This window comes from Neolamprologus brichardi, chromosome 3, assembly GCF_056152115.1.
Source record: "Neolamprologus brichardi isolate AB-2024 chromosome 3, ASM5615211v1, whole genome shotgun sequence".
Taxonomy (NCBI): domain Eukaryota; kingdom Metazoa; phylum Chordata; class Actinopteri; order Cichliformes; family Cichlidae; genus Neolamprologus; species Neolamprologus brichardi.
In genome coordinates this window covers 44,472,062-44,494,605 of record NC_142106.1, presented here as the reverse complement: position 1 = coordinate 44,494,605, position 22,544 = coordinate 44,472,062, and the positions used below count along the sequence as shown (strand labels likewise).

Here is a 22,544-nt window from a genome sequence, read left to right as displayed (position 1 = left end):
TTATCCTTGAAATATTCTTGAGGTGATAGTAAGCTGATTTTGTTATTGTCTTAATGTGTTTTTCTAAGTTTAGGTCTGCATCCATCACTACACCCAAATTTCTCGCCTGGTTTGTGGTTTTTAGGTGTATAGACTGAAGTTCTCTGGTGACCTGTAATCGTTTTTTCTTTGGCGCCAAAGACTATTACCTCAGTTTTGTTTTTGTTTAGCTGGAGAAAATTGTGGCACAACCAGTCATTAATTTCCTCAATGCATTTACCAAGAGCCTGTACAGGGCCTCGATCTCCTGGTGACATTGTGATATATATTTGTGTGTCATCTGCATAGCTATGGTAGTTTATTTTGTTGTTCTTTATAATCTGTGCCAGTGGGAGCATGTGAATGTTAAACAGAAGAGGTCCCAAGATGGAACCTTGGGGAACTCCACATGTGATACTTGTCTGCTCAGATGTGAAGTTACCTATTGATACAAAGTATTTCCTGTTTTCTAAGTATGTTTTGAACCAGTTTAGTACAGTTCCTGAAAGACCTGTCCAGTTCTCCAGTCGTTTGAGTAATATGTTGTGGTCAACTGTATCAAATGCTGCACTGAGATCCAGTAAAACTAAGACTGACATTTTTCCACTGTCTGTATTCAGACATATGTCATTAAACACTTTGGTCAGAGCGGTTTCAGTGCTGTGGTTCTGTCTAAAACCTGACTGGAAGGCATCATAGCAGTTATTCTGTTTTAAGAAGTAATTGAGCTGTTGAGAAACTGCTTTTTCAATGATCTTACTTAAAAATGGGAGATTTGAGATCGGCCTGTAGTTGTTCATTTGTGTCTTGTCAAAATTGTCCTTTTTTAGTATAGGTTTTATTACAGCCGTTTTTAGTGATTCTGGAAACACACCTGATAATAAAGAAAAATTGACGATCTGTAACAGGTCTGACTCTAAAGTCTTTGAGACCTTTTTGAAAAAACTTGTTGGCAGGACATCTAAACAGCAAGAGGAGGAGTTCAGTTGACCTAAGATGTCCTCCAGGTCTTTGCTGTTAATCGGGTGAAACTGTTTCATGGTGTTTAAACAGTTTTTCGGTGGACACAGTACATATTCTGGATCTGCTGTTGATATACCAATTGCTTGTCTAATCTTTTGAATTTGGCAAAGTCATTGCAGGCCAAGGCACTAAGGGGACACTGGGAGTCGGAGTCCTCTGAGGTGGGGTGCAGAGTTGTAGCCTGCTCCAATCAGCTTCCCTTGCAAGTTAAAATGGATCGCTGTTTATCCTGCTTTGTTCACGGTGTTAAGTCTCTGAACCAGCGGGGCCTGCAAGCACAGATCCAACACACATATGTTGCATTTTGAGGAGAAAATTATTTTGAGCGAAGAGAATTTTGCTTTGAACCAAAAAAATTCATTTCTGCATACAAGAAATATATTTCAGTGTCTTTTATTATCCATATACACACACACAATAACAGCCCTTCTTGCTCAGTTGTTGGCATTTGCTATGGTAAATGATAAATGGACTGATTCTTATATAGCACTTTTCTACTCTCCCGGAGTACTCAAAGCGCTCTATACAACATGCCTCATTCACCCACTCATACAAACACTTCTAAACTCAAGTGCAACCTAAACTACATTCATACACATTCATACTCCGATGAACGCATCGGAGGGCAACACGGGGTTAGTATCTTGCCCAAGGATATTTTGCATGCAGACTGGAGAAACCAAAGATCAAACCACCAACCTTCCGATCAGTAGCTGATCTGCTTGACCAGCTGAGCCACAGCCACAGCTCTTGCTCAGATTGCTGATCTGTGTGATCACAGAAATCGGCGGCACGGCTGCCACTGTATTGTTTGCACTCACAACATCTCTGCTCCGTGCACGCTCAGCTCTCGGTTCACCATTATAAGTTTGCTACAAAACCAACCAATCACAGACTTGGATGCAAAAATTCTGATTGGCTGTTATGGTCTCCAGGCAGCTCGCTAGCTACTGCATTCTGGAAACACGGTCCAGAATGTAGCTAAATCCAGGTTAGTATGTGTCATTATCTTATTTTAAATATATTATTTTAGAGACCATTATTGGTTATAATATAGTTTAAACCAAACCACTCCACTGGATTTAGCTACATTCTGGACCGTGTTTCCAGAATGCAGTAAATAACAAAATACATTGAAAGTCTGTGTCCTATGTCAAAGTAAAACAGGAAACACATGACAGGAACAGAGGCAAGGACTTGATACTGACCAGAGGGAACACGGAGTACAGGGACAGGAGTGACATGAGACACGACAAGAAGACAGAACTAAACCCACACTAAACATGAGGAGCACAGGAACCAAAACCTCAGAACTAGAAGTCACAAACAAAGATGAACTCAGAGGCTAGAGTCTTTTTTTCTGGTGTAAGACTTAAAGTGGTGTTTAAAAGTAAAAGTAAATACTGGATAAATACTTGTATTCATGTTTTTATTGTTTCACAAAAAGTTAGAAGTCTCTCACTCCAAAAATAAGAACATAGTGCAGATCAGTTAAATGCATCACGCTTATATCAGAATATATCAGTTCTCCCTGAGCTGCATCTTCTTAATCTAAATTGTGATGCTGTTGTAGAAGCCTACAGTGTATCCAGAAAGTATACAGCGCTTCACTTGTACCACATTTTGTCATTACAGCCTTATTCCAAAATTGATTAAATAAAATTTTCACCTCAAATTTCTACACACCTTACCTCATAAGGACTTGTTGGTGAGGAAGTCTCCCCCCCTCACAACGACCAAACTCTGTGTCTGACCTCAGCTGATGTGAGGAAAACTCTTCACAGAGTTAACTCAGGGAAAGCTGCTGGTCCAAATAACATCCCTTGGAGAGTACTCCGAGAACGCACAGACCAGCTGACAGATATCTTCACTGACATCTTCTACTTCTCCCTGAGCACTGCTGTCGTCCCAACGTGCCTCAAGGCCACCATCATCATTCCTGTGTCAAAGAAGTCTTCAGTGTCCTGCCTCAATGACTACCTTCCAGTTGCACTCACACCCATCATGATGAAATGCTTCAAGAGACTCCTCATGAGTCACATTAAGACCAGGCTGCCACCCACACTGCAGTTCACCTGTCGCCCCAACCGGTCAACAGATGACACCATCGCCACCACCCTACATCTTGCCCTCACCCACCTGGACAATAAAGGCACATATGTACAAATGCTGTCCATAGACTTCAGTTCAGCATTCAACACAATCATTCCTCGGCACCTGATTGGAAACCTGAGCCTGCTGGGCCTGAACACCTCCCTCTGCAACTGGATCCTGGACTTTCTGATGGAGAGACCTCAGAGAGTCTGGATCGGTAACAGCATCTCCAACACAGCCACACTGAGCACTGGAGCCTCTCAGGGCTGTGTGCTCAGCCCACTGCTGTTCACTCTGCCGACTCACCGCTGTGTAGCAGTGCACAGTTTGAACCACATCATCAATTTTGCTGATGACATGACTGTGGTGGGTCTCATGAGCAAGAACGAGTCAGCATACAGAGACGAGGTGAAGCCGCTAACAGACTGGTGTAGAGTCAACAACCTGTCTGTAAATGTGGACAAAACAAAGGAGATGACACTCTTCACCCTGCTGTCTTCTGGAAAGAGGCACCGGAGCCAGACTGTGAAACAGCTTCTTCCTCCAGGCTACACACATGTATCGTTCTGTTCTGTCTGGTGTGGCACTTTTTTTTTTTTTTTGCAGCTTCGCACATTATGTAGTCACGTGTTTATTGTCTGTTATATGCCATATGTAGCGCCATGGTCTTGGAGGAACGTTGTCTCGTTTCACGGTGTACTTTACCACTGCACATGGTTGGAATGACAATAAAACCACTTGACTTGATCGCTACCTGCAGCCGTGACTGTCGACATGAGGCAAGTTGGATCCATGCATGCAATGCTGAAAGTCAGTCAACTTTAACAAAAATAAATGAACAGTTAACAGTCTTCAAATTGTTTGATTTTATTGTCTGATCGACTTTTTTTTATTAACTTTTTTTAGTATTTCCACAACAATTTATAATGTTTCACAACATTTTTTGGCACATGGCTGTGTATTGTAGAACATGAATAACACTACAACAGCAAGACGGTGCGTTTTTAAAATTATCATTATTGTTTTAGCTTTTGACAGTTCCTTACCTTATCTGATTATAAAATCTGCTTTTAAATATTGTTTTTAAAGGGATATTTATTCTGTTGGCAAAATGCAATTTCCCCCCTTTATTTCCATGCTGTACCTGAGGCAACGTTCTTTAACTAGAAATGAAAAAGCAAAAGTCACATCCTCCAGGATTTCATTGAATAATTGAATTTTATCTAACAGTGGAGTGAGTGTGATTGTGACAAATGGGACTATTGCTGTGAACCAACAACACAAGGCTCAGAGATCTCAAAGCAAGTAACTGTCAGAACAACAGTTTATTATAACAGTGACACTAATGGATCATTTCTGGATCATCTCTTCTATGATGAAGAGAAGCCCCTTTACATCAGCCATCGAAATGAAGAAAACAACCACAAAGAGTATCATTGAGTATAGATTATTATCTATAGGGTCTAACTTACAATATAAAGCAGGCAATGGTTGCTGTGATTTGCCACTGCATAAATGGAATGGAACTGAACTGAAAGAGAAGACTTCACAAGGTCACATATGCAAGCCAACAGTTTAAAAACACACAATTTACAAACTCAGTGCTTACAGTAAAACAGTGAGATATGCTGCACGAAAAGCTGAAAATGCTTTTTTTAAAGGCATGATATGTGTTAATGATAAAAAAAACTATCATATAGAAATGATAGAAAGCGAGCGAGAAATTTCATCGCAATGTCAGCTTTCTCACATGCTTGTCTTACAGAAAAGATGATAAAATATAAGTAAAGTCAGTTAACAAGAAACTTTACACTTAGAACAAAAAAAAAACAGAAAAAAAAGAGCAGGCTTTAAACCGATCGAGCAGGATAATGTTAGAAAGAGCTAGAGAACAGCCTAAACATTTCAAAGCTGCAGTAATAAGTTCATGTCTAGACATGTGGCATCAAAGTCGTAACGGCTTCAGTTCAGTGTAGCTTCACCCTGGAGTACACACATTCACTCCAGATACCATCTCTCTGCTCATTTGATCTCCTGATTTCAAGGTTTTCTTCACCTCGAACCTGAGAAAAAGTACAATAATGTGAATGAAATCAAAATTATGAGCCACTTAGGATGGTGTAATGATTATATAAATATTCAACTAAACAGCACATACCTTGGACAGAGGAGAAAGTCCTGAGTTAAACTCTGAAAAGCAGGCAAAGTGATTGATGTTATGCTCAGTGGAACACACAGTATAGAGGTCAACAGCATCGGTTACTGTACAGTGGTAGCAGTTTCTCTTACTGATCATGAACACAGCGAAAGCCAGATAAACACCCATGATGATGATCATGATGATGATGCATGACAGGGTTCTCTCACGGACAGAAAAACTCTCGTGATCATTGATGTCGTCTGGCAATACAGACAGGAGACATTAGAATTTCATTTGAAACCAACTTCTAATGTATGAATCGAAAAAGCAAGAAAGAGGTTATAAAAAGATAATCATCATATGTGTATTTGGGAAATTATGAGTTTTAAAAACAAGATTTATAAGATGTATAAGAAACTTATACTCCAAAGTTACTTATACCAATCTTGGTCCCATTTCCAAGCAGTATTTGTCCACATGCATTGACGGCACAGTAGTAGACCCCAGCGTCATCCCGGCTCCTGACGACAAAGTTGTACTCGCAGGTAGTTCGTCCTCTGTCAGTTCTCTGGGAGATGTTGTTCTTATTGTCAGAGCAATAAATCATCTCTGGAGCAGAATGATCCGAGTTTTTCAGCCACATGAAACTAGTGAGTTCTGCTGTGCATTGAGCAGAGTGAACAGAACAGCTGAGAGTCACAGAGTCTCCGGACCTCACTGACTTTGATTCTGGCTGCTGGACGACAGAGTCGCTGATTGTCTTTGCACCTTGGAAAACAAACCATTTGGACTGTGATTGTTAGCATTGTGTTCATATTCAGTTGAAATTATGTGAAATGCAAACATGTCCAAACATACCTGTCAACATCAGAAATGTTCCTGACCCAAACTGAACATCACTTATGTGTAAGACTCCACAGAAGTATGTTCCAACATCTTCCCATGATGTTTTATTTATGGTCAGATGATTGTTAGTCATGTCAAATTTAACTGAAGAACGGTTAACAAATTCATCACTGAACTCTCTCACATTATACTGAGAGTTAGTTTTTACCACCAGCTGTAGTTTCCTCCCTGTAGTCACCTTGTACCACACAGTTTTGGTCGATGCGCTCTTTATGAAGCATTTAATCGTAGCTGAGTCGCCAATCTTCACTGTTTTCAAAGATTCAGGCTGAGAAACTTCACTTAACTGTGCTGCACCTGAAATGATTCAGACAGACTCAGTTTCACACAAATGAAGATCAAAATAAAGTAAATGTGTTTTACTTACATAAAGAGCAGAGCAGGAAAACATTCACAAAGAACATCTTCATCTTGTCTCCTTCTTCAGTAAAGCAGTCCACACCTAATGAAGCAGCAGTATACTTCTCAGATTTAAAAACGCCAGCTTGTCCTACATTTTGCCACATCTGACAGGTCTGATTGGTTCATCACCATCACACTGCAGAACATGATTGGCTCTGTTGAGTAACGTGGCGTAGCGAGAGATTGAGGTCCCCCTGGCCGCCCCCTGCCATCAAAGCTGAGGGGGTAAAAGGACTTGACATTCAGCCTTATGTGTTAAAAATGTGTTTATAAACATCAGTGCTAAAACAGAGCCTTTACTATGGTCATCATCTTCATTTGTAATCAAAGACAAATAAAAAATGTAAGTGATCAATATGCAGAGAAATCCAGTTTGAGTTGTGGAAATGTCTGTTCTAATGTTTTGTGTGTAGACATGAGCCATAATGAACCTTTTGTGTGTTGGACTGAGAAGATAAGGACTGTGTCACCAACCCATCATTACACTTTTGAACAACAAAAACAATGTTAAATGTTGTAAACGTCAAACACTGAATGATGGTTCATTGTCATTGTGCTGACAGTTAGTTGTGCTCAATACTAATCAGAAAATAATCTGTTAACCTTAATTATGTTTAAGTTGACAATTTTAATATTGTGAAAAAAAATATGACTTTAAAGACAGGCTTAATCCAGGCTGTGCTGAAAACCTATGTAGAAAATGCCTTGAGAGAGAAAAAGTATTCAGATTGAAAGGGTTGATGCTAAAGTGAATGTGAAGAATGGAGCTTATTCAGATATGATTGAATGTTCAAATGTAACAGAATTGTGTTTGATAAAAGAGAGAAATAGAGAGAGAATGATAACGTGTGGGGTGAGTGGGCACTTGACAAAGTCTAAACTGGGATGTATGGAGGTGTTTTGGGTCTGTTCCCAGCAGTCCTGTAACATTAACAGTTTAGATCATTGGATCTCAGAATTCCAGCAGAAGTGCATAGAGGGAGATGACTGCCCATATTCTGGACTTGCTGTGATGTCAATAGGCCAGTCATCCATAAAAACAAAGCAAATCCAGGCATATTTTGAATATTTTCACTGAGCTAATTATTACTACAGCTGTAGTTTGTGGCTACACGCATTCAGTGGTGTGATAAAGCATTTGTCCCCTTCCTGATTTCCTGTTTTTTTGCATGTTTGTCACACTTAATGTTTTAGATCATCAAACACATTTAAATATTAGACAAAGATAACACATATAAACAAACAAGGGAGTTTCCAAATGGTGTTTACTATTAAGAAGAAAAAACCTATATGGCCCTGTGTGAAAAAGTGTTCACCCCGTAAAGCCTAATAACTGGTTGGGCCACACTTAGCAACAACAACTGCAGCGTTTGAGGGCAATGAGTCTTTTACAGCGGTGGAAGGGAAGGGGGCGGGCACTTCAAACCACTGTATTCACGCTCCACTCATACTCACGTCTGATCTCAACACACAAACGTCAGAATATTCAAAATATTTTTATTATTTTAGTTGAGAGGGGGGAGGGACTAAAATTCACGATGCAATAAAAAAGTGATAATTATTATCATGATATTAAAATACAAATACACATAATTCTTTTATGTACATAACAGGCACTTTTAATAGTCTGAAACACAAATGTCATTATTGTCCATGCTAAATTGTGTTGTGAGGAAATGAATGAAATAGTAACATGTCTTTTATAAAGGAAGTCATGCTTCAAAGAGAACCTCACAAGGTCCTGTGTTTATACACAGAGACCAAAAGCCTATCCACATTACTGCTTTACACTAGAATAGACACATTTACTCCAGGTGTTGTCCATCTGCATTTCTGATCTGTTCATCTTCATGCCCCTCAAAGGTTTGAAATACAGGTAGCCTCCTTCTTGGTCACCCTGGGGATGAGAAACAGTACAACAGCTGAGTCACTTTCACATTTATTAAAAAAACACAAACAAACATGGATGGAACGTAAAACTTTTCTTTCAAAAGAAAATGCACTTACATTTGCTTTGAAAAAGAGGGAGTTTTTTGCTGGATAATCTGGAAAACAGAAAACTGTGTCAATATAATGTCACATTCACCGGAGGATAAAAAACAAACATAAGGAATACTAAACCACTTGCCTGTGTATGTGCTGCTGTTTTTCTTTCTTGTCATGCACATTATGGAAGCCAGTAAAACACTCAGGACACTGGTGAAAGCTGAAACCCCCCTCCAGAAATACAACAAGAGAAGAGTGTCCCCTTCATCTACTGAGATAGTAACCCAACAAATAAAGTTAAAACACAGATATTGTCTTATCAGTAAAACTGGCTTGGTTGGTAAAATGCTAAATGGCCTGTATTTGTATAGCACTTTTCTAGTCCCTAAGGACCCCAAAGCACTTTACACAACCAGTCATCCACCCATTCACACACTGGTGATGGCAAGCTACGTTGTAGCCACAACTGCCCTGGGGCGCACCGACAGAGGCAAGGCTGCCGGACACTGGCGCCACCGGGCCCTCCAACCACCACCAGTAGGCAACAGATGAAGTGTCTTGCCCAAGGACGCAAAGACCAGGACTGTCCAAGCCGGGGCTCGAACTGGCAACCTTACGATTACAAGGCGAACTCCCAACTCTTGAGCCACGACTGCCCAGTAAATAGACTCATTTTTATAGAGCACTTTTGTACTCTCCAGGAGGACTCTACACAACATGCCTCGTACAGACAAGCACATTTTTTTCTATGTTTAAGTGTTTTCGAATTTCTGTAACACACTCACTCATTGACGCATCAGAGAGCAATTTGGGGTTAGTGTGTTACATGCAGACTGAAGCAGCCAGGGATTGAACCACTCATACACCCACCTCATACAACACAAACTGTGCCATAGACAAACAGATGTCGACCATGTCTGTTAATACTGATGACACTATTTTTTTTATTATGGGTCAATGTCTGCTACAAGTAGCGGACAGAGATTAACAATACTGCGTGGACATTTTTAAATTTATTTATTGTTAAACAATTCTACCTAATAACATGCGACCATTTAAATATACCATTTTAAAGTGTGCTGGATAATAAGCGTATTTGACTGTACTGTTAGAAAGGCTGTCTCCCTCCTTATATCAGTATTATAACAGCGTTGTCTAGCCTTATTTGTGTCTTAATCAGTTAAATTATAAAGCAAAAGGTCATTAAGCTAGGCAGCTAATACGTGTTTACTTGTAAATGTCTGAACAATGCATGTTTAAAGGTTTTCCCATGATTATTTTCATGTTGGCTGGAAAGAAAATATTTTTATTTTCCGCTGTTAGTGCAGCTTAGTGCAAGTTACTGCAACTTCTGCATGAATGTCCATTTCATGCTTTGGAGAGGCAAAGTGGGAAATGCTTTAAAAAGCAAAAGTTCATTAAGATAAGCAGCTAATATGTATTTACATGGTGGACTGGCCTGCCTTTACACTCTTTGACAATAGTGAGTTGCTTATTCAGATAATAGAACCTTTCCCAAAATTACTTACCCTCAACATTCAGCTTGGTCCCATTACCAAACAGTAAGCGTCCACATAAAGCAACAGCGCAGTAGTAGGACCCAACATGAGAGACATTCAAGTTCTTCATTGGCAGGCTGTACACACAGGTGTGTGCTTGTGCCTGTGAGTTCTTCTTGCACTCATCATTCCTACCTCCATGGGTGTATATGAGCCCTGGATGAGATTCTTCAGAGTCTTTGAACCAGTAAACCTTGTGGTCTTCATCACAGGTCGCAGTGTGGACTGTACAGTTCAGAGTCACAGAGCCTCCTGGCTGGATGGTCTCAGATACCGATTGTAGGACAAAAGTCTGGATGTCCAAACTGGAACCTTTTACATTGAGATATGTTTCTTTGGTAAACTCTAAAATAAAAGTAAAGCTTGTTGCGCAGTAGTAAGTAGCTGAATCTGAGACACGCAGGTCTGTTATTTTTAAATGATTTTTACTGATGCCAGTAACTAATGTAAAGCGTGGATTACTTTTGAATTCATTATAAAATATGCCATTTCCCTCATATCTGTAGTAGGTAGAGATGAGCCTTGGTTTTTGTCCCAGAGTTTGTTTGTACCAGTAAAGTCTTGCAGCTTCACCTTCGTAAGAACAGTGCAGAGTTACTTCGTCACCAACATCAGCAGAAACAAAATCAGCCTCTTGGTGAAGAGATGAATGCAGTTCAGCCGGCTGAGCTGAAACAAGATACAAAACAACGCACACACATTTCTTTCATTGCATATATATTTAGTGCAGTGGACATCTGTAACATAATTGAGAAATGACATCTCAAAACAGCAAAATTAGAACTCACCTATTATTCCTACGCACACACGTATCAGATAAACTACAAATATTAAATGTATCATTATGGTAAAATAATTTTTCTGCTCTTCAAAGAGAAAATTTCATGTGACCGGCCAACCACAGAATATGTGTAATGTCCCGTAAAGGAAACATGCTCATCGCTGTCATGTTTAGCGCTTGAAAAATGAAAAACCACAGACATCCTTGGTTGTGCAACGTTGTGGACGTAAAATGGGTCGTGCTTTCTTTGAAGATTTGCTTCAGTTTCCATTTAGAGAAAGAAAACTAAGCTCGTCTGGTTTGCTTTGTTTCAGATGTGACACTGTGTGGCACTAACATTAAAGTGGTCCTGTCATTACTAATTTAAAACTCAACTCTATCTATCTTCTATTCTTTGACTCACATAAAATAGTTGGTTATTTTGACCACCTGGGATTAGTTTAAAAAAGGTGGGGAGGAGCCGTGGTTTAAACTCGGCCTCCCTATTGGTCTTTCTTCCTGTGCCTAACTCATACTTTGCCTTCTGCAGCAGGCTTCTCCCTGTAATGATAAGAGCATTAAAATAACACAAACACACCAGAATTTATAGACATGTTTTCCTCTAGGTTAACCTCACACCTTAAAGTTTCTGTGCCTTGCTGCGTCAGGACACCATCACCCTATATTCGTGGTGATGGTGGGCAGGCTGTGAGACAAAGCTGTGTGAAAGGTATAGCCACGTTGCTCGGTGATAGCATAATAGCCTGTTTTAGCTAGCTGAAATGTATTGTTTGGGGGCAAATACAATAGCATAAAAAATGCTTATATATGAATATTCAGTCAAATACACCTAAAACTATGTTGAGATCGTGAAATGTTGTCATAAAACTATGGCGCAACTCGAAGCCTGAAAATGTCCCACAAAAACTGACCAAACAGGTTTTTTTTAGCCTTTTTTTTAACTCTCTCCACACAGGATATGCTTACGAAGATGGAATATGGGGGCGAGCAGAAGTACGTTAAAGTTCCAGAAAGTGATGAATGGAGGACATGCATATTGTATTGAAGAAAAGAGTAATGAACATGCTGTTATTTGCATTGACCAGCGCACCTATGTCAGACCCTTTGATAAACAATATTCCAATGAGAGCATGTACACTGGTCCATGTTTTAGAAAACGGTTCACAGTTCAAAATAAGTGTTTTTCAGAAAAACATTGGCTCTTTTTAATAAATGTGTATTTCCCAAGGAATTTCTGAAAGTTCAGAAGAGTAAAATTTAAACCTTTTAGAATTATTTAGAAGATAACTCTTATTTAGTTAAAATAAAATACTCTGTGAAACTTAATATCTAAACTCTTAACTCCTAGTTAGCATTAATAAGTGTTAAATTATCAACTCCAGACAGATTTGGTATTTAACACTAAATCTGAGTTAAGATACCAACTCTACAAAAAAAGAGTTAAATTCACACTCTTTGGTGTGGGCCCATATAGAAACTTTAATAGTGTTGAAATCAAATCTGACAGTGTTAATTTGGGTATGCTGGATTTGCTGTGTACCAGGTACTTTTTAAGTACATGCTCGCCCGGGGTTTCCAAGAGTCTGACTAAAAGCCACAGACTGAGCAGTATTTATATTGTTGCCTCAATGGTTACCTTTGTGGTAGTGTTCCCATCGCATATTAATTACGACGCCGGACTTGGTAATCCAGAGCAGAATGATCAAAATTTGACAGTTTCAGGCCTGAGCAGAAGAGCTGAGGAGGTGAAGCTGTCGACTGAGGCAGAACAGCGCGCATTGCAGAGGAGAAGCTGCCGGGTTAATAGTCAGGCAGATGTGGATGAGACGATAAACCCTGACTGTCGTAGTTTTATAATAATCATTTAACATTTTAAAACCAGCTGTGAGGTCAGTTTTAAAATAAAGCCATTCAGATAGTTGCAAATAAAATAAAGATGGTATAAAAACAGAACATTTATTGTGAAACAAATTCCACACATTATTCTAAATCAATTTTGAACTTTTCATAATGTTCTTCTGTAAAAATAACATCCTCAGATGTGTTAGCTGTGGTGTTGGTATACCGTTTATTTATTCTATTCTAATTTTAATTTTACGATCTATAATAGAATGATCAAAATCAGTGATAAAACTAAAAAAACCTCCAAATACTTAAGTACCTTTTTGTCAAATATTATTATACTCATACAAATATTATCATTATTATTATAAATAAGTCTAAAACTTCTGAAAATTAACAACTTAACTTAGAAATGTTGGTTGCTCAGATCGACACTTTAATAGAAACTGTTTGTCTTTGACATGAACTGTAATGATATTCTGTACAACTTGATACAACTCTAACTGAACGCTCAAAGCACTTTACACAACTTGCCTTATTCACACATTTACACAATGTAAATGCTTTCTATTTAACATTCACACACATTCATACTTCAGTGAATGCATTGGGGAGCAACTTGGCGTTAGTATCTTGCTCAAGATTATTTGTTACATATATTTATGTATGTAGTAAATACTGGATATTGACATAACAAATTTCAACTTAAAATGATACCGTTTTAGTATGTCAATAATTTATCAGCCAATTATGAAATATAGACTCTGTGAATAAAAAATTTAATGTTTGGACATTCAGCAAATACTGATGTTATAATCAACTTTTCAGTTGAAAGAATAATTTATATTAGCAATAAATGAGAAAAAGAAGAGAAATACAGCAACCAATGTACTTTTAAACTACTCATATTTAAGACAAAATTACACATGCTGAGCTTAAGCCCTATTACACAGAAGTAAACATGTAAAGTTTTATTATTTGATACTAGAATATAGACATTTATCCTCTGGATTCTCTCTTTTTCTTGTAGATCTGCTGGTCTTTTTTACCCTCAAAGCAGCATAATGAAGGGTTTCTTCAGGTTCACAATTCTGATAATGAAATAAATCCAAAAATCACAATATGGAACATGGTATAAAGTTTTAAAAATGACAGATATTTGTCATAATAACAAAATGATTTAGAATTGTATTATTCTACCTCTGTGTTTGAGGAAGAGGAAGCTGAAAATCTTGCATTAGATCCTGAAACAAACACACACACAGAGGCACACAAATCATATTTCAACCATACTGGATGGTAATTTTATATAAACAATATATGAACAGCAACATTTACCTGTACACTGCCGTCTGTTTATACCATAAATTAAGAAAGCCAGTATAAAGATCAGGATTGTGGTGAATCCCAAGGCAGCAATTAAGAAATACACAGAGAGAAGAAAAGTCTCCTGAGCTGCAGTAACAAATATGACAATAAGATATTATGTTAGCAGCTTTTCCAATTTGTAATAACATTTTAATTGTAAAGTAAACAGAACTATTTATCAGTAGAAAAAACATTTGCTAAGCTTCTACTCACACCCAAAGTCCAGCTTGGTCCCGTTTCCAAAAAGCATGGATCCACATGAGGCAACAGCACAGTAGTAGATCCCAGCATGAGAAACATCCAGGTTCTTCATTGGCAGGCTGTACACACACGTGTTTGTGTGTGTCTTTGGTTTCCTCTCACACTCATCATTGCTGCCTCCATGGCTGTAAATGAGTCCTGAATGAGACTCTTCAGAGTCTCTGAACCAGTAAACACTGTGTTCTTCATCACAGGTCCCAGTGTGGACTGTACAGTTCAGAGTCACAGAGCCTCCTGGTTGGATGGTCTCAGATGCAGACTGCTGAATTAAAGGCCGTCTGTTCAAACCTGAACCTTTAACACTCACAGTGATTCCTTCTGCAAATTCAAAACTTACCGAAAAGCTGCTCGCGCAGAAATAGGTAGCTGAATCCGAAACCTGAAGATCTGTGATCATCAAATGGTTTTGAGCTTTTTCAGTAGACAGTGTGAAGCGTGGATTGTTCTCACATTCATCATAGAAAGTGCCATTTTTGTCATACGAATAGAAGCTAGAAATGAGTCTTGGCTTCTCGCCTAGGGTTTGCTTATACCAGTAAAACCTTGCTACCACTTCACCTTCGTAGAAACACTGCAAAGTTACACTCTCCCCGACATTAGTGGATATAAAAACTCTGTCTTGACGAACAGACGAGGACTGATGACTCTTCTGAGCTGAAATGATAGAAGGAAAAAAAAAACCCGAAAGACAACTGATTTAAAAAAAGTAGAACTCATGTCACTGAGTGACCTTAATCTCTAAAAGATAAAAGTTACTGAGGAAAAAACACAACTCACCCATTTCCCCAAAGAACAACAGCATCAAATAGAAAACAGATGGTGGAGATATCATCATGTTCAAATCCGTGACTTGAATGGAAAGAATCTTTCTGTTCATAGTCTCTTCAGGGGCAAGACTGTATTTGATTGGCTGATTTAAAGTCACACTGTATGCAAGGAAACAGCTTCACATTCACAGCATAGTGTCAAAACATGATGAGAGATTCACATGGAGAACAAAGTGGCTCTTGAACTTTCCACTGAACTTCAAGTTATTGAAATCTAACTGACCACTCAGTCTTACTCGGATTGCACTTTCGGATCTCACTGATGTAAATATAATTTTTTTAATATCTAGTCTAGTACAGGAAAATGTAGCAACATCAACTTATTGTAAGTGTTGTTTGTACAACAAATAGCTCAGTGGTGAAGGAAACTGCTGGCAGTACCAATTTCCTTCGCCACTGCCTAAACTTATAATCTTTACCCTTTTCTGTGTGCATGTTCTTACATGTTGTCATCAAGAGAGGAGGTTCATTGAAAAAAAATGCATATTAAACAAAAAACACCTTGGATCAAATAAGAGCATAAGGAAACTTTCAGATAAGCATGTCTGAAGTGGCTTTGGATTTGCACTAGTGGCTAATAATAATGTATTTCTATCACCATCTTTACTATATAAGAAAGTGATCAATTCGCCACTCTTACATGTAACCTACATATCAAGGAAGTGTACAGTTTATTTATTGTATTCATAAGTAAATTGAAGGTTATTTTTAAATGGGTTTAAACAGGGTTAAAAATAAATCCATACTGGTTCCAGCAATATAAATCATATTTATCCACAGTTATTCATGATGACCAATTTTATCAATGTTTTTTTCCCGATCTTTGATGCATTTGTCAAATATTATAGTAATTGACATTACTCTAAAACAGTGAGTATAGTACTGCTAGATGTTAGGAGATGAGTCAAAGAAAGAAATCAACATGAGGAACTGAAGAAGTGCCATTTGGGAAATGTCACTGTATGATCCTGTGGTTTTTTCTTTGTGCTATTTACTACACTGTAAAAAAAATGTAATATAAAAGTATTTTACAGTTTTGTACTATTTTTCTAGAATATCATTAAAATTACATAAAGAAACTGTGATTTTACATTTCGAATGTAAATTAACATAAAATCACCGTAAATGTAATAAAACATAATTTTCTTGTTTTTTAAACGTATTTGTCTGTACATATGCATATTTAGATTGTTAAAATACATTCACAAATGTATCCTAATTTCACAAATATTTGTCCGTTATCTCAAAGATTGAACTGTTAAATTCAAATGAAATGCTATGGAAAAATATATACCATGATTCTAACTGATGATTACATTACATTGTAACTTTTTTTTTACATCAAATAATTATTATTATTATTGTTATTTAGGGCGATCGTGGCTCAAGAGTTGGCAGTTCGCCTTGTAATCAGAAGGTTGCCTGTTCGAGCCCTGGCTCGGACCCTCTCGGTCGTTGTGTCCTTGGTCAAGACACTTCACCTACCACCTATATATATATATTCTCATGAAAATACAGTTATTTTCAGTAATGAAAATACAGTTGACAATATATTTTTATGAGAAAGTTATTTTCTGTTATTTTCTGTTATTATTTTGGCGCCCCAGCTGCTGGAATATTACTGTTTTTTTAGGATTTTTTTTTACAGTGTAGTGTAGATCTGCAGAACCATCACCCCAATGCAACATGCCTGTGTCGGCTCTCTGTTTAAAACATCCCATCCTCTGACCCTATGAGTACTAGCCAAGGCAATGCAGAGTTCAGATGGAACTGGTGTGGGTGAGAGGACTCGCCCAGTTCTCAATGCCTAGAAGTCCAGGTGTGTCTTCCCTGTTTCATCTGATAAGCCACACCCATTAGCAGGAACTCCCCTCTCAGTCGTGGTCCTTGGAATTTCGGGGCTGATTTTAGAGGCCTGGATTTGTATGGCTATGGGACTGTTATTTTTAAAGGACTGGTGTAGGATTCATAAGATTCATATTTTTACTTTTACTTGGAGCAAGCTTGAGATGTGTTTTATCTCATCGTTCAATGTTAAACAAAATAATCTAACAGGAAAGCAGGACTTTGTGGATATTCAGCCCTTCAGGAATACAATGGGATCCCAAATCTTCACATAGTTGGGAAAAGCTGCGAGAAGCTTGGGAAGCTGCAATCCACCATGTAAGCAATGAAATTACAAATTCTTCTCAGAATTACAATCCAAAACACCAATAATGATGATGAGCAGAGCCAAAGTCCAATTTGGAAATCCACCATCTGGGCAGCGAATGATCCCACTGGCTGGAATTTCCAACTGCTCATCTTACAGAAGCCGCAGGGAACCGTTCAAGAATGTCTATGGGTGCTTTAATGTATGCTCTGTCAAGAGCCCACACACCTCTCCCCCTTATCTAGACAGACAATCATGTTGTTTACATGAAATCTTCCGGTGTCCAGCCAAACCCTATCATTCTCTCTCTATATATCTCTATTTCCCCACATACATGTTTTAAAACAAAGTTTAAACTTGAAAATCGTTTCATCCCTTTTTTCATCACTACTTCAATTAGATTTGTCTTTAGCACATTCTCACATGAACATTAGTTTTAGCATAATTCCTTTTCAACTAAATCACAGAGCAATTAATTCTTTTACGTTTTCTCCTTACAACTCTTTGTTTGACAATCACAATTTGCAATTTACCAATTCACCTGACAGTATTAAGCATAATTAACCATCAGCCAAGTCACATATAAATCATAAAACTGTGTTTAACCATTACAATATTTAACACTGATTTTCTAGTTCAAAATAATGCAAGATAATCATTCTGACCGAGCACTACAGACACTAATCTACTAAGGTTGAAACACACATAAAATCCAGACATTCGAGCAGCCATTGTCTCTACTCCAGCTACATTTCTCATTTAACATACTAATCAGATATCCGGGGGGACTTCAACCTCTCTTGATGCCACCTTTGATTTGTATTCAAAGTGTAGTCGCCTTCACTGTTCAGGGTCATTTACCTTGTTGTAGTAAAGCTGTCCCTCTGCAGCATGAAATAATTGTGTACATGGGAAAATGACAGTTTGTGCTTAAGATTATAAGGAGGAAAAAAAAGATTTCTAAAAACTGTGTTGATATGTAATACACAACATAACACACAAAAAGAAAGACGGCATGGTGAAAGATGTTCTATGCTGCATTTGATCTCACAACTATCAACATACAAGAGAGAACAGAGTGTGTCAAATCTGCCATTAAGCCTATAGACAGTACAAAATTTTGAAAATCTGAATAGAGACACACAGCACACGATTGAGCCAGTCGCTTTGAAGTATGAATGGTCTGTTAGTCGGTGAAAAAGAAGTAAAATGGCAGACGACAATAACATATACTGGGACTGTTGCAAATCCCAGCCCAATCACTTTCTATTCCACCTTCAGTGAGTCTGTCAGTTTCATTTCAGTGTGCTTCACTGATCTTCGTGCAGTCACTGGTTATTGGTGGGATTGCTGCACTGCAGCAATTCATGGATATTTGGATGTTAGTCTGTTCTTCTTATTCAATTATTTTTTAATTAATTAGTAACACATTATTACTGTAGTCCAATATTTTTTTGGCCCACCTTCTGTGAGTCAGTCAGCTTCTATTCTGTGTGCTTTTCATTTATGTGCTCTTCTTCCCCATCCTCATCTCACTCTGGTCCCTCAGAGAACCACCCAAGCCTTCATCTTTATATCTGAGATGACAGCATAGCTACAGTCTTTCAGTTGTGGTGAGAATGTTAATGGAACATCTGGAGTTTACATCCCAGCCAAATGCCATTCTGTTTATAGCTATTGGCTATAACTATTATTAATGGACTACACTTAATTGTGAACAACAACAACAACAATGATAATAATAGTAATAATGATGTGGGAAGTATTTGCAAATCCCAAACACAGATTTTCCACAGCTGTTTTAAATGCACAGATTAGATAGCAATAAGCAAACATTTTGTTTTCTCTAACTAATGTTGAACTGATATTGGTTATTATAGATGGTAGTTATAAAGGTTTTGTTTAATAAATCACAGCATGTCTAGAATGTTCTCTCCAACTTTAGATAAAATATAATTAAGTCATTATGGTTTTTATGTTTTTATATCTTGTGAAAAAACAGAACATGAAATTTTTTGAACATAAATGTGTTTCTCTAAAAATGGGCATAAATTAAAAGTACCAAAGCAAATCAGTCTTTCACCTTTCATCTCAGGCAGCGCTGTCACACAGCTCCTCTCCTGTCAATTAACGTATATTCATCTTTTACATTTCTACCATCATTTGTCCATAGTCAGATTTGTTGATTGAATCTCCGCTATATTCATAGTGATATATTCAAAATTGACTGCAATGACTGAGGTCAGCAGCTTTTTTCTTGTGGTTTGTGCATGTTCATTGTGCACAAACCGCTTGTCATTGAAGGTAAACTGATAGGACACCAGCATGCTAGGTGGCTCTGTTTCCAGTGTTTTTCGATCCATTATGATCTGTGCTTCGTGTTGCATTAGCATTAGCAACTGAGGCATCATCATAACAGATGTGTTTCTTCTTGCCAATCACCTTGGCCAACATGTCTGATGTAAAGAAGCTGGAGGGTAAAAAAGTTGTTAGTACCTCCTTTAGTATGTTAGCAAAGGAAGCTGACCGTGATGGAGAGGGGATGACTGGTCTGACTGTGTCCAGTTTAATAAAACAGACACGTTAGATTAGCATCTATGAGACTGTCTGAAAGTAATATGTTTAACAAGCTTAATTTTTTATTTTGTCCCCTGTAGATTTTAACCATCACACACTGTTCAAACCATTTCATTGAGCTGATTTTGTTGTTATTTATATATTTTAATAAACTGAAAGTCCAGGTCTGTGTTTCTAAGCTCATGAAAGTGGTCAGTGGTGGTTCGGCTGTAATCGTCATGCTTACCTTTCTGTAAAAGTCACCACACACTAGGATTAATCATACATTTATTCGTGTCAGACAAGGTATTTATACATTTTAACTGATCTGTAGCTCAAAATCTGTTGTAGACATTTATGAGTCTTGTGAAGGCCTAGAATATAAACAGCATGTAAGGTTAAAGGCAGCTCTGAAGGCAAAAAGTCGTCTCCAACTGACAAGTGAGTGTAGATCAGAAATCCACTTGCGTTCATTTTTTTTGAAAGGTTTGTTTAATAATTTTTTGACACAAAACTCTACAATCTTCACAGATGTCTGAAAACTTTACCATGATATACTTTAAAATGAGAAAGCATGATCTCTTGTTCTGTTAAACACAGATGAAACATCAGTTTTACTAATTTACACTGAAGTACACACATTCACTCCAGGTGTCATCCCCCTGTCTTCCTGTGTTGTTGATCTTGTTCGCCCTTAAAACACTTTCGTAGCCCTGGTTAAGAAAAGATGAAAATCACAAATGTGGTTAGTGGGGAAAAAACAACAACACAATTTCCCATCAATCCAAGAAGACATTACCATTTCATTTGTCATGGTGAGATCTGAAAATCTTCTGTGAGATTCTGGAAAGCCAAAGAATAGATTTGATTTCAAAGTAACATGAAATTCAGTGTATATGCATCTTGTATATATGCATACATTACAGCACAAGTTACCTGTGCAGAGACAGTGTTTTATCTTCTTCAAACTCATTGAGGAAATTAGAAATACAATCAGGATTGTATTGAATGCGACTGCTCCATTTAAGACATACGCCAAGAGAAGAGAGTCCAGCTTGTCTACATATTCAAACAGCAGGAGACATTATGGAGTTTTCAACTTTGTTAAAGTATTGACTTCAAAGTGGGAGTAAAAACTTTTCTTAACTGTACTTACCCTCAAAGTCCAGCTTGGTCCCATTTCCAAAAAGCATGGATCCACATGAGGCAACAGCACAGTAGTAGATCCCAACATGAGAAACATCCAGGTTCTTCATTGGCAGGCTGTACACACAAGTGTTTGTGTGTGTCTTTGGTTTCCTCTCAAACTCATGATTCTTGCCTCCATGGCTGTAAATGATTATTGGGAAAGACTCTTCAGAGTCTCTGAACCAGTAAACACTGTGTTCTTCATCACAGGTCCCAGTGTGTACTGTACAGTTCAGAGTCACAGAGCCTCCTGGTTGGATGGTCTCAGATGCAGACTGCTGAATTAAAGGCCGGCTGTTCAAACCTGAACCTTTAACACTCACAGTGATTCCTTCTGCAAATTCAAGACTTATCGAAAAGCTACTCGCGCAGAAATAGGTAGCTGAGTCCGAAACCTGAAGATCTGTGATTGTCAAATGGTTTTGAGCTTTTTCAGTAGACAGTGTGAAGCGTGGATTGTTCTCACATTCATCATAGAAAGTGCCATTTTTGTCATACGAATAGAAGCTAGAAATGAGTCTTGGCTTCTCGCCTAGGGTTTGCTTATACCAGTAAAACCTTGCTACCGCTTCACCTTCATAGAAACACTGCAAAGTTACACTGTCCCCGACATTAGTGGATATAAACCCTCTGTCTTGACGAACAGACGAGGACTGATGACTCTTCTGAGCTGAAATGATAGAAGGAAAAAAGCAAAGACAACTGATTTAGAAACACGTAGAAGGAACATCACTGACAGTGACCTTGATCTCTAAACGATAAACGCTACTGACGAAAAAACACAACTCACCCATTTCCCCAAAGAACAACAGCATCAAATAGAAAACAGATGGTGGAGATATCATCATGTTCAAATCCGTGACTTGAATGGAAAGAATCTTTCTGTTCATAGTGTCTTCAGGGGCAAGACTGTATTTGATTGGCTGATTTAAAGTCACACTTGTGAGGAAACAGCCTCGCATTCATAGCATAGTGTCAAAACGTGATGAGAGATACACATGGAGAACAAAGTGTGTGACCTGAGCGGCGCATAGTGCATGAAGGTTGCTAATGCTCTACGTAATCAAGAAGAGTTTCAATCCTCGTCTAGCGTTAATGCTGACAGAACAAATACTGGGAGTTTTGTGGCATGTATTTCCATGGATAAGCAGCTCCTGCAGCTCATCCTAATGCTTAGGCGGCCTTGTATTTTAATCCATATAGTGCATATAAAGCAATATGAAGTCCTAAATCTGAATGCTTCAGAAAATTAACTGAGTGAGGAGAAACACCTAAAACTAAAAGCTGTCAGAAACTTAATTTGAATTTGCAAAGCCTTTGTGCTCAACACTGTACACCAACCACCCTCCACAGGTCAGCTTTCTGACTGCGTCAGAGCTTTGTCAGTTGAAATAAATTGAAATAACATTTTTTTTACTCCATTATATAAAAAAGTAATTCA

The 22,544-nt window shown here is 38.1% G+C and overlaps 4 protein-coding genes across 4 annotated transcripts; all 4 read right to left on the bottom strand.

Moving 5' to 3' along the window:
* Positions 1-5,064: 5,064 nt before the first annotated feature.
* LOC148104350 (uncharacterized) lies at positions 5,065-6,591 on the bottom strand. The gene is made up of 5 exons (XM_087837723.1): positions 6,549-6,591; positions 6,134-6,478; positions 5,717-6,043; positions 5,294-5,535; positions 5,065-5,198 (listed from the first exon to the last, which is right to left on the bottom strand). Exons 1-5 carry the CDS (start codon positions 6,589-6,591, stop codon positions 5,103-5,105), a joined length of 1,053 nt encoding a protein of 350 aa, XP_087693849.1. The 3' UTR covers positions 5,065-5,102.
* Positions 6,592-8,360: 1,769 nt separating this feature from the next.
* On the bottom strand, positions 8,361-10,971 carry LOC102783777 (uncharacterized). Its single transcript, XM_087838348.1, has 5 exons — positions 10,917-10,971; positions 10,099-10,797; positions 8,712-8,837; positions 8,591-8,628; positions 8,361-8,480 (listed from the first exon to the last, which is right to left on the bottom strand). Exons 1-5 carry the CDS (start codon positions 10,969-10,971, stop codon positions 8,361-8,363), a joined length of 1,038 nt encoding a protein of 345 aa, XP_087694474.1.
* Positions 10,972-13,725: 2,754 nt separating this feature from the next.
* LOC148104349 (uncharacterized) lies at positions 13,726-15,257 on the bottom strand. Its single transcript, XM_087837722.1, has 5 exons — positions 15,158-15,257; positions 14,333-15,034; positions 14,090-14,206; positions 13,952-13,995; positions 13,726-13,842 (listed from the first exon to the last, which is right to left on the bottom strand). The coding sequence occupies exons 1-5, from the start codon at positions 15,255-15,257 to the stop codon at positions 13,726-13,728; spliced, it is 1,080 nt and encodes a 359-aa protein (XP_087693848.1).
* Positions 15,258-20,532: 5,275 nt separating this feature from the next.
* On the bottom strand, positions 20,533-21,993 carry LOC148104348 (immunoglobulin kappa light chain-like). Its single transcript, XM_087839402.1, has 4 exons — positions 21,894-21,993; positions 21,072-21,773; positions 20,715-20,974; positions 20,533-20,628 (listed from the first exon to the last, which is right to left on the bottom strand). Exons 1-4 carry the CDS (start codon positions 21,991-21,993, stop codon positions 20,533-20,535), a joined length of 1,158 nt encoding a protein of 385 aa, XP_087695528.1.
* Between the last annotated feature and the right edge of the window lie 551 nt (positions 21,994-22,544).